Consider the following 19,715-nt stretch of genomic DNA (forward strand, 5'->3'; position numbering starts at 1 on the left):
ATCACTCTACATAGTCCCCACGTCACAGACCTCATGAGCGGCGTAGCATGTGCATGACGACGAAATACGTGTTTCGTTTCGCGCTCCAGAAATATTTTCATTATTTAGGCATACTTTTTTAATATAGCGTTAAAGACGTATTCCTATATTCTTGTATTATAGATAGTAGATATATTGTTACATCACCGCGCGTCCTAGTCCGCCGACAAATCTTTGTTATATACTCGGGCATTTACATACTACACTTTATTTTTTAATCTTCTTAAAAGGCAGATTTTTCTCTACGTTTACGTTAAGAATTAGTTTGACATATCTGAACTAGATGAAAATTTGAGACTTGAGAATGAATATGAAATAATTACGATACGATTTAATATATGTAACCTTATTTTTTAAAATCACGCTGTTGCCGAATCTGAACATAAAGATAAAGTTCGTAAATAGACGTAACAATAATTGAAAAACTATAGCTGCTACGCGGGGTAAAGTAGCCCTTTAAAGCTAAAGCCTCTCATCATCTAGTAGCAATTTGTACCGTTGTATGGCACAAGTTCATTTTAATTAATAAAACTATAGGTAATTAATAACAAGGTCATCGACTCTTATGATTATCGGTTTTTACGACCAAATATGAGTAGTCCCTTCGATGTCGTTATGGTTTATGTGAAAAAAATAATCCAGGTAACAATCTTTTGACTCATCTGCCATCAAACTCTGCCTGCGTTTGATGCGGCCCAGTTCCACTTAATTTTTTGTCAGTGTGTTACGACGTCTCTTATGTCAGTTAGGCTTCGTATTATACTGTTATTCACTTTAATATGGTTCTTGACATTATTACAAAAAAATCACTTGAAATTTCCATCAATGTGGCAGTCTCTTGCAAAACTAGCTTTGGTGTGCGAGTTTATTTTTGCAAGCAGCGATAAGTTGCACTATACATTTTTTAATAAGCACTGTTGGCATGAGGTCTTAGTTTTGAACCTCGGCATCGTGAGGAAACTTTGAGACTCGGGTCACAGGATGCTAATCACCTACTTCCCTTTAAAGGCGAATGATCACAAACAAATAAATACCTGAGACCAAGTGCAAAGATTTAAAAAAAAACAAATGATTTATTTTCTACTGCTTCGATTTTAGCTCACTTTGAAAAAGTAAAGGTACAGCCCATAAAAGAACAAAATCGACGTGTCTGCTTCGGACATACCTTCATACCGTTTGTACACCCAGTAAAGCGGCCAGACATCCGTTTGAAAATTCGCAAAAAAAAACGAGCCGCTTCGTGGCTTTTAAAAATGGATTATACATAGCTTAGAGCAAAATATGAACAGAAAAAATCGTCTATAATGCTACCAACGAAACAACTTCCGCAAAGCAAGAATATGTGCGACTTTTGACAATGTACAATAAGCATTCAATACTCATTCTATCACCGCGTTCATATTTTAATATGTGTAAAACGTATTTTTATTATAGTAACACTTTCAGAGAGGTAAAACCCAAAGGAATTTTCCATTTTATTAAACATGGAAAGATTTTCTTTAAAATTGCTGGAAGTGCACTTAGATCTCAAGGTGACGTTGCGATGCGAATCTGGTATGTCAATAAAATATTCGATGACTAAAGGGAGTAGTATTCCTTTCTGCAATCTACTGGCACCTAATTGGCTGTAAGTTTTATTGTGGGCTTACTATAAAATAAACTCGAGTTCATGCCAACATTTATAATCAACTTAAAAGTTTTAAGTACAAATATGGCAATATTAACACAACCAACCAATTAATGCTGATAAGTTTCTTTAAATATTATTAAAAAAAACATAAAACCTTTTTCTCATGACGTACATTAAAACTAAAAGTAAACACTAGTAAACTCTGGGTACAGGGGGAATGGTCTGAACTTCATCGTCCAAGGTTTTGTCTATGACTGGTCTATAGCTAATCGTTACTTTTCCAGTCGCGAGATCGAGGTTAGAGATGCTATGTTTACGCCAATGTTTTTCTATGGGCTTCGCTGTCTGTGGAAATAACAACATACTAAAATTAAACATAGTTGAGCTACATATTAAGAACGTATATAAATACGTATAAATATTGTCGTACATATTAAGTACATTATTTTTAAATTCATAAATTAAAATAAATATTGTCTATGAAAATATACGAAATATTCTAGACGTTAGAATTATTACGTTACTAGGCATTACTATTATGTTAAGTGATTGGAAATTGAATGTTAATCAAAATAAAATAAAATAAAAATTGAATGTTTAAGGGCGTCGCCAGGGAAGGAGGGCGGTGCATCTTATTTTCCATAAAGTTTGGTTAGGAACCGATTCGTCCATGCCTACCTAAACCGCTTCTATTTGGCTTACACACCGATGCCAATGTTCTAGTTGTATATGATATTTTGTTCACAAGTCAGTGTACCTGTCCTTCTGTAGGTTTACTGTAGTCCATTTCATCTTCTCTCTTTGGAAAGTCATCTCGAAAGTGTGCACCTTAAATAAGAAGATTGATTAATTGTAGAGCAATTTAATTGGTCTCAATGGCTACCTATACGTGGGTAACACTGAAAATGTTTAGAACGGGCCAGTTAGAAACATTGATAATGAAAACTTTTTTAAATTTTAGAATTCTTTGTTAAAATAATGTGGTATATTGCAAAAATTTGTCGTTTGTTTTTGTGAATTGGCAGCAAATCTAAAACTGTTGTTACGCGTGAAAATGAACCTAACGCGAGAAACACTCTCAACAAACAAACAAACTCAACAACAAAGCTATGATAGGCTGCGATTAGCAGTTCTTAGTGAAGCCCCAAATCGTGCTACTATTTACAATTGGTTTAACGAGTTTAAGCGTGGACGTAGCAATCTCAATGATGATACGCGTGAGGGATGTCCTTGAAAAGCGAATACTGAAGATAACATCAGTGCTGTGCGACACATGATAGAGGAAGATAAGAAAGTGACCTATCAGCAGATACGGGCAAGCCTGGGCATTGGAATGCGTCAAAAAAAAATATTACACGGACATTTTGGTGTCGTGAAGCTTTGTACCAGATGGATTCCCCATACTTTAACCGACGACCAGAAACACCTTCGCATGGACTGGTATCTGGCCAAATGTTGGATAAGTTCAACGGTGGTGACGCAAATTCTGTTTTTGACATCGTCACAGGTGATGAAAGCTGGATATATTGCTACAAACCCGAAACCAAAAAGACAATCAGCTCAGTGGCTGATTCCGTTCGAAGATCGGCCAACTAAGGTAAAAAAAGGAAGAAGTCACGGTAAAAGATGATTGCCTAATTTTTTGGTCGGAAAGGTCATTTCGCGATAGTTGTGCTATAAGATGGAAGGACAGTTACTGCAGACTGTTATGTTAATCGCTGTTTGCCTGTTATCTTGGAAAAAATTCGACAGCAGCGCCCTTGAAGAAGGATCCTCCTTCACCACGACAATGCTTCAGCGCACTCCGCAAAACGGACTGTTGAATTTTTTACTATGGCAGGTGTCGAGATAATGAGTCACCCATCATACAGTCCTGACCTGGCGCCTTGCGACTTTCATTTATTCCCAAGAACTAAAGAAAAAATTCGAGGTATTCGCTTTACGAGCCCTGAAGATGCGGTGAAAGCGTACGAAAATGCCATAGAACAGACCCCTAAGGAAGAATGGCCCCACTGCTTTTCACAATGGTTCCACGGAATGCGACGATGTATAGAGATGAACGGAGATTACGCCGAAGAACAGTAAAATTATTGGCAACTTTCTACATTATGCCGTTTTTCATTTTCTAAACATTTTCAGTGGTACCTAGGTATATATGTACTCATACCTAGACGAGTAATTTAATTTTTATCTAAATACAACATTTTGCTAAATTTAGCAAAATGAACTTTATTTCAATTAAATTAAAGTTAATAATAGTCGAAGTCAAGACGTGGGAAATAGCGGACTTTCCCACAACCCCCAAATCCCGGTTTAAACATGTTCCACCCGTTCGAGGGGTGATTATTATAATACCTACATTGCATACTCTAATTGTCGTTTAATGGAAATAATCGTTACATTGTATAGACAAGCCTCAAAGGGCAATAAAATTAAAGTAGCTTTTTTAAACTTTGTTTCAGATAGAATAAATAAAACGAAACAATACGAAATCGAGTGTGAGCACTGACCGCTAAACATAATACTAGGGGAGCCCAAGAGGGGATTTCGGGATTTACTACAGCGTGGCAGATTAATATACAGGAGGATACCTTGTATCCAGTGAAGTACCTCCACCAAATATGAGCCCCATATTTATGGCCGCCCGTCAAGGATAAAGGAAAAAATAATCAACAGATATTCTCGAGTGCGTCAGATTAAAGTAGGGTGAGTTAATTAAATGCTAAAAAGTGTATATTTCACTAATCTGACAATTTGCAAGTGACTTAAAGAAAGGGGTGGGCTGCAAAGTTGTAAAAAAATCGTCATCTCGACATTCTCGAGTGTGGTTTTTATTTGTTGAAGGAAATAATTCCAAAATGAAGAAAAATATATAATCTGACGATTTCCAGAAGCCGAAGTAAGAAAAAATTGTCGATAACGTGCGGCTGCATGACGCCTATATTCGTTTAAAAAGTAACGTAAAGTGTGTAATTTGTGGTGAAACTACTTTGCAAAAATCAATAAAATTTATAATAGAAACATTAGAAAAATGTTTTAGAATATCGTCGAGGTAAACCGGTTCTTCCGGTTAATGATTTTTTTTTAAATATAAGTTCTACTTGAACAACATAACACTTTTGCTATTTGCTGACCTTTCAATCAATTAATTTTAATGATTAAAAAAAATATCAGATTAGGCGAATCCCTCCAGATAATCGTTAGATTATGAGACATCACGTCTAGGACAGAAAGATGAACCATATATATCTTAATCTGACGCGCTTGAGTATTTCAGCCGCGATCAGATTTTTAGATGAGATCGTTTTTTTAGGTTCACTTAACATCCCCTTAGAAAATCTGACGCGATCTTTTTTTATCATTTTCAACCCTTCCGTACGACCATTCCCACCATTCAAACAATCAGATTAACACACGTAAATTATTAAAAATACGTAGGACATTGATGCTATCAATATCTGAGGCGCTCGAGTATGTCCATGGCACAGTTTTTTTTACATTTTTTAAAATCTATAGCCCCTGCCCCCACTGATGAAAAGGTATACATTATGTAAAAAAAATCTTATTATAATCTAAGCTTCGCAACCCAATAGGTCTCTGTGACCCTCGAGTAAATCCCCATTTAGCATCGTGGGCTCCCTACTATAAATACACGGAGGGCCAAGAGCTGGCAAGACAATCAGAAGACAACTTCCGTTCTTCTCTACAGAAGAACTTCCACCAAATCTGGCAAAGCCAGATCGTAGTATAACTTACCTCTGCTTTCCGTTCTATTTCTGGCGCAGGCAACAACCTGAACTGCTGCCTGCAACATATTCTGAAGCTCAAGACTTTCTATTAGATCGGTGTTGTAGTTTTTCTTCTGATCGGTAATTTTCAAATCTTTGAATGCCGCATACCACTTTTGTATTTCTTCCTGGGCTGCAATATAAATATTATTAATTATTGCACAAACACACAACGTAGCTAGTTTGCTAACGCATAATTTATTGGCATATTCAAAGTGGCGCAGACTAATATAATACTACAAATCTGATATCAGTGTCATAGGCACTAAGGATAAGCCTATCTGGAATTGTAAAGATAGTTTTTGGTTTAACCACCAAAAGTCACTTGGAACTATAATTGTTTAAGTGATTAGTAAAATTGATAATGTTTCTTTACCTTCATCCAATAACTTCGCTTCCCTAAATACACCGCATTTATTTTGCATAGTAGTTCTCATATTCAAACGAAGATCGTGCGGTAAGACTGAGCCCTTCAAAGCCTTTACTTTTTCTAAGTTATCAATGGCTGCATCACATATATTCTACAATAAGTAAAATAATAGTAAATATTCCACTTAAATAATGTCTTCATGATTGCGAACTTGTATTCGAAAACTCGCCTCCAAGAAAGACAAGCGAGAGTATTGATTTAATAAAAAATGTTTGCCAACCCTTTATGAGTGTTTGTGATTGATAACACAGGCCACAACCTAATTATGTCGACGGAAAATTATAATGATGTATAAGAAGTGCGCGATGCAAGTTCATGCTATACGTAGTTGGTCTCTCGCTTCAGCTGATAAGTAAGCCCATGGTGTAAAGCTAGTGTGACTCATTAAAACCCCAGCAAGCCATCCGAGGCAGGAAAAAGTAACGGCATTAACATCGCACCTCACGGTCCACCGTAATTGCACGCCGTTACAAAATATTGGAGATAGGGGATGGACCTCGGAGGCAAGAACAACAGCCCTTTCCCTTAATTTAAGACAAGTATGATGAGCTAACATGTTTTAATTCTGGCTGTTTATCACCAGGAGTAAAACTGCATCCGATATTTAGGCCAATCGCTTTCCCAAAGACCACGACGTCGAGAATCGAGTTGGCTCCCAGTCTGTTGGCGCCATGACAGTTGCTCACCGCTTCACCTGCTGCATGTAACCCTGGTATCTTTTCATCTCCGCTACCCTTGTTGATGATTGCCTGTTAATTAAATATAGAAGAGAATCTTTAGATCTAAAAAAAATTTGTAATAAATATTCAAATGAATCAGCAGAATACCGAGTACTGTAACCAAGTAACCAAGAGAAAAGTGTTAAAAATTAATTTCAATGTCACTTCTACTCATAATACAATAATTTTTTGATGGGTCAGGAGGCAAACAAGTAGCACTTTGAATACCTCACGCCACCCGGTCTTTCCTTGAAGGACCCTTCGTCTACCCTGGATTTTACCCTTTATAATTAACTGAAGGAGTAGGCAGGGGTATTATTCTCCTTCCTTCTAGATTGCTCCTATACAAAGCATGCGATGATAGCACCATATCTTAAATACTTCTAAGCACTGGTGGGTATCTTAATTAATTGTACAACCTTTACAGCTGTACCAATGGAGTTTAATGTGACACACAACTGTGGTTCAAGTGACCACAGCACAAATCTTTCTTCATTAGAAAGCCTCAGGCAATTTCAATTCGAGACCTAATTTCCTGATCAGGATTCCACTTGTTTGTAACCCAAGTTGAGAAATACTTGTATTGCCGCATTTGTTCCAAAGTGTTTCCAGCTACAGATAGATTAGGCCTTAAAGCGTCGTTTCGAGAAGTGACCATCACCTTACTGCATTAATTGCAGTTGGACCATTTCGTCCGTTCGCTAGTTTCATGAACTCTATTAACAAGCATTTGCAGATCATATTGTCTGCATAGCGAATTTTGTTGATGATTCTTACTCTCCAACCTCTGATCCCTCAATGACTTCTGATATAGTTGCTTCGGAATATACATTGAATAGTATTGGATACATATATATATATAAAACCTTGATGAACACGTAAAGTGATCTCATCCCTTTCTCGTGTTGCACAACCACCTCTTAGGCCTTCCTATGTATCAATTCAGAAATAACTCTACTGGCAGCATCTAAGAGGTGGTGCGCGGGAGTAAGTGGGTTAAAAACCAATTGATATATATAGTATGTATTGACATTTCTATGTTCTACTTCTCTGCTTTGTGACAATATGAGCTTCTAATATTATTTAAAATAAATTATAATTCTCCTAGTGAGTAAAAACGAAAATCAAGGATTTGGTCTTAATAATCCAGAAGTAATACTACTATATCGCGTACTAAATACCTACCTCGCCTTTGTAATTTATGGCGATGCCACCCATAGTATAATGCACCGTGGGTATGACTGGAACTGGTTCCTTTAACACATCCACTCCAGTGAATGTGTAAGCAGTTTCGTGAATACCAGGCAACTGTTTCATGATCACGTCAGGGCTTAAATGATGCAACTGGAGGAAAATATGATCCTTCTTTGGTCCTACTCCTCGTCCTAAAACATTTAACAAGATTTTAAAAAGATTGATTGAGAAGATTGTGAAGAAGAACCCTTGTAGGTTACATGTTTTATTAATTATCATTCTATGATATATGATAGAAAATCCAACTGCATAGTAAAGCTAGTATATAGTAAAGTTAGGACGGGTCAAAAACTATTTTGTATTTTGTATTGTTTAGAATTTGAGACTATACCTAAACGCGTTTTGCTATAGTATTAGTAAAAAAATAACACACAGCTACTCCCCAATTCGATGGAAGCCCTCGAAACAAAAAACGAAAGAAGAGAAATAAATCTGTAAATATGAAAACAAACAGCGCTTTGAGCAAAACATAGTTAAATTTATTATTATTTAAAAGGTTACAGTGCCTTTGTCATCGCATAGAAGTTTCTGTTTACTTTATTATTTCCTTTATCAACTTTGTGAAATTCTAAACTGATGCATGCAAAGCAGCAGTGTGTATTTGAGTTACAAAATGCAAACTTCGCACTAAACAACTTTCATGTTTCTATTTATCATCAAAAGGCAATACGCAGGAAGATAAAACATCCTGGATAGAGCTATCAGGTGAATTCTAAATATTCTTATTTTTTACCACATTTTACAAGTTAGATGTATAGCTTACACATATCACGCCCGAATCTATTGAATCATCTCAGGAACATAACTAATTATAATAGATAAGAAAAGGCTTAAATTCAGGAATAAATTTTAAAACACAATTAGATAACGACTGAATTCAGCATATCAATTATAAGTTAAAAAGTAATTTATTAATAAATTATTAATTATAATTTTAAAAAATCAATGGCGCTTCAACCTTTTTTTTAGGTCTGGGCCTCAGATTTCTGTATCTGTTTCATGATCATTTGTTAATCTAATAGGCCAGTAGGTGATCAGCCTTCTGTACTTTACGCACGCCGTCGACTTATTGGGTCTACGGCAAGCCGGTTTCCTCACGACGTTTTTCTTCACCGTTCGAGCGAGTGTTAAATGAACACATAGAAAGAATATCCATTGGCGCACAGCCGGGGGTCGAACTTACGACCTCAGGGATGTAAGTCACACGTTGAAGCCACGAGGCCAACGTTGCTGAACACATTATAATTACTTTACAATTAAATTATAAAATAAGTTCATTTCACTTTCAGTCATTAATGTTTTTTAATGAAGGACGGTTGTAAAATTAGTAATTTAAATAAACTAAAGATATTTCTGATATTTTTTTATTTATTCATATTTGGCTATGGCAGTTGCTATTTGATACTAATTTGTTTTACGAGGAAATATGTTGAGACCATATTGATGTGGGTGGGTAGTGTGTTCTCATGTGTTAGCGACTGTATTACGTTATCAGTATATTTTCTAATCGAGTTATTTTATACCTTGTCTAATTTCGGTAGCCATAGATCTAGAGACGACATCACGGCTCGCTAAATCCTTAGCTTTCGGTGCATATTTCTCCATGAAACGCTTTCCCTCGCTGTTCACAAGATATCCACCTTCGCCTCGACAACCTTCCGTCATTAAACAACCGGAACCATACATGCCTGTTAAAATTGAAAGATTTATACACATTATTCAGGCTAATATGTGCAGGTGTGGTCCAAATGAATTGTATGTGATTGGTTACGGTTTTGCTTAAGACAGTTTTCGTTTATATATTAACTGTTTCTTTTGCGAAATAGTGAACTATCCCGCAGCCTCGTTTGCCCCCATATTATATATATGTATAAATAAAAAATCACTGCGCTATGTTACAAATTCTGTGATAGGATGTCGTCTGTCAAAATTTATGTGGAATCAAAATTCACGTAAGATTTATAATCTACAAATTAATCAAGTTTAATTTTTCAGTCAATCTTTTCGGTTCAAATAATAGTCTTGATAAGACTGGTAGAAAAACACAATTATAGATAAATTAGATGATGCATAATTTCATCAAAATAAATATTTAAAATTAACGGATGGTGAAATAAAAAAATATTAATTTCTAATCGTAATTTTTTTGTAAATAGTTTAATTATCTTTAATATTTGTTTATATCGTGTTTTTTGTACGTTTTTTGTTCAGATTCTTGTTGTTAGAAGGACAAACTTATAAACTTTCACTAAATAAATAATTAATAACAAACCAAAAATCGGTACTGCAGCAGTTACCGCCTAGTATTCATCTCAAAACCACTCAAAGATTTATACTATCTCGCAAGGATTCTAGCTAAAAGCAGGTTCTAGGTAAATCCCTTATTGCTTTAGCTTAGTGTTTCAGACTATCAGAGGAAGCGGTAATCCTATAATACTAAGTTAAAGATTTGCTAATTATTTACCCGTTGGGTGAAATTGTATGAACTCCATGTCTTGAAGAGGAAAGCCAAGTCTGGTCATCATCGAGCAACCATCCCCCGTGCACGTGTGAGCAGCCGTGCACGAGAAATACATCCTTGGATATCCACCGGTAGCTATCACTGTGTTTTTCGCTTGAAACCTATAATTGTACATATACATTTCCTAACCTCACCTTATAAAAAGGAAATTTATTTCAGGACTGCAATAAATTTATCGCGGTAAATTATTACTTATAAAAAATATTTTAAGTTTTTTTAGTCAAACATTGGAATTTAAGCATTGCGATTAGTTTACGTATAATACATGATGACACTGGATCTGCATTATTTTAAAAATCTTAAGATCAATATAGCGCCATCTTAGGCAGTTGAGCTAGGCCTTTTTTTATCGCTCGCGTCATCGCAAGTTTAAATCTTACCTTCTTTAAATAAATGGTTATATCTTTATATACATCGGACTAAATTGGCGTTTATCCCGCGGCTAGCGCAAAGGCGTGTCCTGTAAGACTCGGACCTCGGCTTGGGAAGTCGGGGTGGTCAATCGGCTGAAGGGCAGGACGGAAGCTCACTGGAGTGAGCGAAGTACGTAATAAAGGCGCCTTCCCCGGTGAAGGCGGTTTTTTACCCTAATCTGATTTTGGACATGTTTATTGTTATTGGCTGCGATTGGCTTTTAATTTGTCATTGGCTACAGTAATTGGATCGTCCGGATCCGTTAATATGCGGTATTTTTGTCGGGATTTTTAGGATTTTAATAAAAATATTTTTATATTGAAATCGTTAGCTCCAAGTTTGAGCAAAAAGATATAGTAAACAGAATTCACTACTTAAAAAAAGCCTTTGAACTAAGGTATAGTTGCGTCATTAAACTGATTTATTACGAGGTGTATTTTTCGTATATCAATTTTGTAATTTCTCATCAGGAATATTTCATTTTTAGAATATTCCTGGTATTGTTAATCAAACCAATACTAGTCATCAAAAATGCTTTTTAATACAGCGTCATATTAATCTCAAAAACTCAAAAAAAGGAAAGAGCTATTACGCGATGCTGCAGAGTGGAAATATCATCAAAAGACTAGCAGTGTGTTCAAAGGCTTTGCTTTGCACATGTAAAATATATTATTTTTCGTTATGATATTCTCGACATATACGCGATACACTAAAAATACTGAATCTCAATTGGTTTTCAAAAATTTTAAGGTAACGGGTTATTTTTTATAATATAGGGGCCCAGCGGGCAGGAGGTTCCAATGATGCTAAATGATACAGCCGCTTATGGATATTCACATTGCCAGAGGGCTCGCAAGTGCGGCCTTTTAGAAATTGGTGCGCTTTGTGATCAGTAGCTTCAAGGTTTCGTCAGGAATTGAAAACAGAACTTTAGAAATTAAAGGTATGTCCGTCAACCACTAAGCCGTGAAGTCGCGAATAGTTTTAACTATGTATCTAGATTTATTTAAAAAAAAACATTCAATTGGCTCTTATTTCTATATTATAGTAACGTTTATCATCGTTATGAATCTTATTTAAAAACCTAGGAAAATTCAACAACTAAACTAAGTTAAAACATTGTTTCAACTAAAAACGCGTCTTCATTTTAGTTATAAAAAAAGACTATTTATAGTAAAGTTATTTCAGGTACATATTCAACAATAATTATTATTATTGAATGAACGCAGTAACCGCAGTATCTGTGCTTAAGAACTATAGTTAAATCAGTTTAATTCCACTAATTTAGTTTTAATTGCAGGGTTGGGTAATTTCAAGTAATTTACAAACCGATGTAGACTACTGTCATCCATGTCCATCGCAAGGGCCCCAACGATCGCTCCATCTTGCATAAGCAGATCCAAAACAAAGAACTCGCTGAACAACTTAATATTCTTAAACTTGGTGCTATATCCGTAGAGAGTATGGAGTAAGGCGTGGCCAGTGCTAAAATTATATTTACAAATATGTATAGCATTATTATAGTACAAAAATAATAAGATATATTTAAATATAAGAAAGAGAAGTAATTTTGCTTTGCACTAAGCAATTTAAAAGTTAAAAAACAACTTTTATCTATGTTATCGTTAACGTCAATAAAAAAATATAGATTATTAGTTAAATTAGCGTTCTCAAATCAATAACGTTGAACGGACGAAACGAACCGGCAACAATTACTTACGCCTCTTTTAATGGAAAATGAAAATATAATCAGCTTATTCGTGTTTCTTAGTAATCTATTATCTATACTCTTCTGTATAATAATTCTCTGCCTTCATTTATTTATTGAAGTGTTTCTTAGTAATGTATAATCTATACTCTACTGTATAATAATTCTCTGCCTTCATTTATTTATTGAAGTGTTTCTTAGTAATGTATAATCTATACTCTACTGTATAATAATTCGCTGCCTTCATTTATTTATTGAAGTGTTTCTTAGTAATCTATATTTAACTGTATAATATATTAGATTATTTAACTATTATATAAAAGTTATATAAAATTCTTACATTTATCGGTAATAACTATGTCGAGAATTATTTTAACAATAGGACCATTTAAAATTGAGATTCACTAATTTAACTTTCGAGTTAATAATATATTAATAACTTATTTTTTATTATAAATAAGTTATAAAATGCGAGAAATGAACGCAAATTAAATTCACCAGATTTATACCAATGTTATTTTGATTACATTCAATATACATCATGACATGTTTGGGAAACATAAAATGTGTAACGTTCTCATTTGTAAATTAACTGTCGATCTCTGTATTCACATCAAACAATGTAAGGTTGCATAACATTCATATTATTAAAATTTTCCTCCTATTTAATAAAAACCACTGTAATGCACTCCTAACGTAACAGATTTTAGCTTCCGAAATGAAAATAGACACATTCGTACTTTAGGTAAAGCAAAAGCGGTAGGTACCAATCATACCGTGGGAAAAATTACGTGTATAATTATAGACCTTAAGATAAACCTTCTCAACAAAACACTACATCTGACGGAGTATGGCTATTATTATTATTGTATTATTGTTTTATATTTTTTGTGTTTCCAATCTATTGCTAAATAAGTGATAACTGAAACTCAACCTAGAGATATAATATACGTAACACAAGCGATTCATTACAATATAAATGCTAATTGTTCTATTGATATATTTTATAAACACTTTATAGTTTTACAACTTATATTTCAGTAGTAGTATGTGCTATCGGATGCTATATTCTATATATATTCTAATCTTGAAGGAATGAATGATTCCTTTTGACTTTTATATGGTTGTTTGATTATAATTTGAAATAAATAAATATCGCTTCGATTTGAATTTTAAATTTTTGACGCGTACAAATTATTTGCATTTCAATCATTATTTAATAAATTACCGTCTAAAATTTGAAGTATTAGCCTGTTTTATTAATTTAAAAGGGCATTTAGATAGACACATAATGAGCCTAAAATACGAAAATTTGGAAGGTTGTTTGATGGCGACGTGAACTTTTCTCATATAAAAAATGTATTTAATTTAAAAGTTTATTATTATTAACTATTTAATAAGAAAAAAGGCGATATCACGTACCGGTCAGCTACAGCGCAAGTCCGCTTCGCAATCTCCTTACCACAGTTCTTGGTGCCGCCACCAAAGGACCGCTGGTAGATCTTCCCCTCCTGAGTCCTTGAGAACGGCATCCCCATGTTCTCCAGTTCAAAAACACAGCTGGGTGCATCGCGTGTTAGTTGCTGAATTGAGTCCTATAAATCACCAAATATTGTCTAAGACAATTTTGTTGTGCCCTACGACATTTTCTAAATAAACTTTACTGACGAGAGTTATGTAACTTTAGTTAAGTTTCATATAAATATTTTAGTAAATAATTAGAAGCGTTAACCAAATGTTAGCCATCGTCACACACCTGGCACCAAAACACATGCTCTTGCTTGTGGAGCCTCATTAATTTTAATACAATATTCTTGTTTCCGATAATTTCCAAAAAGGTCGACTTCACTTGTATTGAAGTGTCCAAATTAGTTTTGGTTAGCGTCGAAACCCTATTACCCATAATTTTATGTTAGATATAGCTCATGTTTCAATCCATTAAAGCCAGTTGTCACCCAGCTTCAAACAAAGAGTTTTATTTAAACATCTCCATACAACAATATAAGTACCGAACTTAATTCGAGTATCACATGAAGCCTTCTGGAATTGTCTTGCCTTCTTAAAGTTCTATTCATTTGATGTCTGTCTTCTATGCTATTTTTATTTTTACATAAATAGGTATTTTTCCCGCAAAATTTCCCGTTCCCGTACTGTTGCACAAAAGTGGCAGGACTACGTCGTGGAGGAATCTGTCTGTGTAGCTTAAATTTTATTTATTATTGTTATCTCGCTTTATAATGAACACAAGAAGTGAGCGTCCAGTTTAATTATACCCCACGATCATTGTTTTTCATTAAATAAATAATTATATTATAATATTCTAAAAAAACACAACTTCTATCTAGTTTCCTTACAGCCTCGGGATATATAAATAATTTGCACCCACACACTTACTTATGCACTCAGGCGTGTTAAAAACAGTTAAATAATCAAAAACAAAAATAAATAAAATAACTAACTACAAATAAAAAACAAAAAGTAGGTACGTTACATAAGTTTTTAGGCCCCTGCCTTATACAAGCGATTTCTTCTAGGCAACCCTACCTATAACTTATATATATATATATATATATATATATACATTTTTAAGGCATTTATAATTAACTTTGTTATGGAAGAATTAGGAACCCTGACACAGGTATATTTTTACTAAAAGGTTCCCAAATGTTACACATTGTAATGCATACGAACTTATAATTAAAAAACACATTTATTTTAAATTAATTTTCCACGGCAATGTGTACAACTCCCATTACTATTTTTATTCGGAAATTGGCATTTGTCGACATTCGATTAAGGCCCGAGCCAGACTGAAAACGGCAATGACATGTTATCACGGAATGTTGAAACATCCGGCTTTCAAAGGAAATAAACTTCAAAAATTACCTGATCTCCAAGCCAGTCAGAACCTTTAACTGTGTCGTAAAAGTGCCACCGCCAGTCGTCTTTGTGCATACTACCTATGGCATATATTGTATATATTAAAACAAACAATCACTACGGCTCTATATGGACCACATCGGGTTTGCGAAATATGTAATAATTATATTCTCAATTTAACACTTCGTTGCATTAAAACAATTAAAATCAGGTTATATAAATGATTAGGAAGGCAACGGGCGGCTGCAGAAAACTGATAAAAGATAATTAGCACAATAGAGCTTATATGCTTTATGAAAAATAAGCTCTAAAAATTACCGATCAAGTACGTCCAAGCCAAACATGCATGCATTTTAATATCCGTAGCGCTGAAATTGCAATCAATAATGCTACCGGAATCGTCAAATGCCTAACGTAACTTCAATAGCGATTCCGATCTACATATTGAATTTTTGTCCAATTTGGCGACAACGGCTATTGAGAGACAGACATCAAAATTAGGTTTCGTTGCTGGATTTCCTTTGTAAGGTATTACGAAATGTTTTACTAATTCTCAGTAATTGAAAGCGCTATTGAAGTATCACAGAAGTTTGAAGAACCCTACTACGGTTCATCCGAGCGCAGGTTTTACTCTTATTTCTGAGTATGTTTACGTGTCAAATAATAAAACATTTTAACATGTAGAAACTAAACAACTTGCTCTCTACGCGCTAGTACATTATGTTTACTTTGAAAAATAAGCAATATACGATATTGCATTTTACGTAAATCATATTGAACCGTGAATACAAACATTATGTAAAATGCAATGTTTACGAAAATTCGAGGATTCAAAACTTGGATCCAAGGGGATACGTTATATTGATAGATACAAAAGTTCGTCGAATGCCAATGTCTCGTTGACACCAATTACTTAGAAAATGCCATTAATGTAAACCAATACCAAAACTTGATAACTGAAACTATCAAAAGTATTAAAAATACACGGTAACCTTACAATAGGATAACATACAAAGAAAAATAACAAATCTTGTTCTTTGTGTTGCAAAGGACTGAAAAAAAATCACCATTAAAATACGACTTTATCAATGAGGCAAATTGGCTATATCTATTTCCGGACGGGCAGCAAGTACAAAATACCAATATGTCTTTAAAGCTATGAAATAACATCCGATGATATAAATGTGTTTTCAAAATAATCTCACCTATAGATGCATTCATGCCACCCTGAGCTGCGATAGTATGTGAGCGGGTTGGAAACATTTTCGTAACAAGAGCCACAGAAAATTTCGATTCAGCTAAGCCTATAGATGCTCTTAAGCCCGCTCCACCAGCTCCTATCACAAGGCAGTCGTACTTGTGGTGGTGCACTGTGAAGCTCTGATGCCGTGTACATACTAGAATATAAAAAAAAACACATTAACTAACCGAAGGCGGTAACAAAAAGACGGATATTGTTTAACTGTAATTTTTAAATATATAAAAACCTTACTTTGATTATCATATAAAATTTAACTAGCAAAATAAAGAATGATGTTTACTTGTATATGTTGTGTGCCTTAAAGAAATCCCTGGGTAGAAATATTTCTGAAAAAAAAAAAAGTAATTCATTAGTTCCAACAAAAATCGCTCAAATATGTATCAGTTGCCATAAATTCTTTCATTGGTTTTAACCGCATTTAAATATATAAATTCACTCGAATGAACGCTTATGATCGCCACTCACTAAGTACTCTACACGTGCCCTTGAATGAGCTCAATAAAGCCAATAAACTGAGTCCTGTTATTTTTATTTCAATATTGCTTACATTTTTTTTTTGATCGTAAGTACGAATTTAATTAACATTTACTTCGATGAGGTTATCTTTATATATATTAATAGATTGCGTACAAAATGTATATTAAAAGAATTTCAGAAAATTTGAAATATGTTAGTTGCTTATCAGTGTTGGCCTAGTGGCTACAGCGTGCGACTCTCGAACCTGATGTCTTAGGTTCGATCCTCGTCTGTGCACCAATGGACTTTGTTTCTATGTGCATTTAACATTCGCTCGAACGGTGAAGGAAAACATCGTGAGGAAACCGGCTTGCCTTAGACCCAAAAAGTCGACGGTGTGCGTGGGCAGAAGGCTGATCACATAATTGCCTATTAGATGAACAAACGATCATGAACAGAAATCTGAGGCCCGGACCTAAAAAGGTTTTTTTCTTTGCTTATGTTGCTAATATTATTGAGTTACTTATCATTATGTTGTTTATTGAAAAGTTGCAAACAAACATGTTGAAACAGTGGTGCACTTAATATAATAACTCGTATCAAGATAAATATATCCTGTTCACTGTTTTCAGTTGGACCAGGATTAAAATCCATTACTTAATTTTGTCATATGACAAATAGAAAACGCATTTATCAAAGGTAGCTTTTAATATATTCCGGCTATTATAAAGACTAGCTTCCAAGCGCAGTTTCGCTCACATTATTTTAAATTGGCAATTTACAATACTGTACTATAACGTACAAAAACATTTGACTACATTTTAAGTCCCAACAAGTAATGTACATAGGCGATAATAAATTGTCGAGATTTTCCTTGGTTCGCGAACATCAAGCAAACTGTTACAAAATTTTATGACTTATAAATGAAAATGTGGGTATCGGCATTAAGTTGGATATAATAAATGTTTGGGTCGTAAGTTGTAATTGGATACGCATGGTTGAATATCGCGTTAAAGTTTTAGAGATAGAGAGAGAGTTTTATAGAGTTTACACTATGGTTATAAAAGTAAAACTTCAAATCTATTTCAATTACATACCAAATAAACAAGCATAATCCAAAAAACTTAAAGCTCACCAAACCTGAAAATGGCTTAACGGCTTATAACAATAAAACGTCAGCATGTTTTTTTTTTCAGTTGAAATGTTTTTTTGCGTGTTGACAAAAAAGGTGGGATACCTTACTGTATTTATATGCATTGAAATGACAGCCATCAATATAAGCAACATAAATGTACAGTATAATAATGTTTTAGTTTATCTTTATAATTTTATTTATCAACCGATGTATTTTGAAGCAAGTTCCTATAATTATAATAAATAAGATTATGCAATTTATAAACACATGAAACGAATTGCGAAATATACTATGCTCATATATATATATACCTTTACAATACAATGATGCTCAAGACCGGAAGTGGAGATTATAACATTGGTGAATTCCAATATTTTTTCGTTGTGTATATCGCATATATGTACATAATAATTAATATTTAATATCTCCAAAGTATAGTAGAGTACTGCATTTGCAAAAATATGAGCTTTGAAGTTGACCCTTGGATGAACGTTTTTTTTACATCGTAAATCCTTTTTTTTATAGAAACAAAGTTTTATTTTGAAATATCTACATATTTGGTCTACAATTTTATAAATGGTTTCGAATGAATAATAAACATTACTTTTAATTTGATAATTGCAATATTTTAATAGACTAAACTGCTCATTTATTGAAATATCAGATTAATTGGATTATTTTATACTACAGAAAGTTAACAAGAACAACTATTTCTCCTATATCCCATAACTAGTTTGTGCAAATAATTGTATTTGTATGAAAGACTTTAAAGTCTGAAGCTCATTTTATTTATTGGCGGAACTTAGACGGTAAAAATCGATAAATCTCGCGGGAAATAGGCATACGTACGAGATTTCTAAACATCGCGAATGCTTTCTTATTTTCCTATAAATTTAGTTCCAATCTTGTTTCTGTTTACTGAGTGGAAATAGTAATAAAATCTCATTTAAATGTGTGAAAACTATTCGCAATACATCGGTTTCCGACGTTTATTAACAAGATTTATTAACGAGTTAAGCCATCAGTCACAAATAGCATATAAGTTTACGCTCGTTTAAAATACTTTTTATTCGAATTATGTACCCTAAACTTGGTCAGTGAGACTCCAACTCTAGTTTTAATTTTGGATTATTATGAGAAGGAAGATTGAAAATATAGATTTGTAACCGATTTTAGTACTTGTTTCAATGACTTAGTCGAAACGTTTCTCTTTGTGTTATTTATATATTTACTAAATGGTGGAATACATGAATATTAATGGAACATCGGAAGTAGGAGGTCGTTAGATACAGGGTTTATTGTGTCTCATTCCAGTAAAATAATACTACAATATCGAATTTGTTTTCAGAAGCCTTACAGCTGTGGTTTTGAACGCCATCTTGTAGTGACGTATAGAAATGATGCCCAGGTTTCACCTGTTAGTAACAAGTTATTTATACATCTTCACGTTATTTTATAACTTATATTATGTTATTTTAGT

The 19,715-nt window shown here is 33.9% G+C and overlaps 1 protein-coding gene across 1 annotated transcript; it reads right to left on the reverse strand.

Moving 5' to 3' along the window:
• Positions 1-1,718: 1,718 nt before the first annotated feature.
• On the reverse strand, positions 1,719-18,270 carry LOC123718938 (succinate dehydrogenase [ubiquinone] flavoprotein subunit, mitochondrial-like). The gene is made up of 14 exons (XM_045675942.1): positions 18,198-18,270; positions 16,925-16,970; positions 16,589-16,780; positions 15,390-15,463; positions 13,926-14,098; positions 12,125-12,280; positions 10,325-10,482; positions 9,384-9,548; positions 7,792-7,991; positions 6,442-6,636; positions 5,834-5,978; positions 5,426-5,590; positions 2,427-2,497; positions 1,719-2,014 (listed from the first exon to the last, which is right to left on the reverse strand). Exons 1-14 carry the CDS (start codon positions 18,210-18,212, stop codon positions 1,862-1,864), a joined length of 1,908 nt encoding a protein of 635 aa, XP_045531898.1. The 5' UTR covers positions 18,213-18,270; the 3' UTR covers positions 1,719-1,861.
• Between the last annotated feature and the right edge of the window lie 1,445 nt (positions 18,271-19,715).

The sequence above is a fragment of the Pieris brassicae genome, chromosome Z, assembly GCF_905147105.1.
Source record: "Pieris brassicae chromosome Z, ilPieBrab1.1, whole genome shotgun sequence".
In the NCBI taxonomy this organism is placed as follows: domain Eukaryota; kingdom Metazoa; phylum Arthropoda; class Insecta; order Lepidoptera; family Pieridae; genus Pieris; species Pieris brassicae.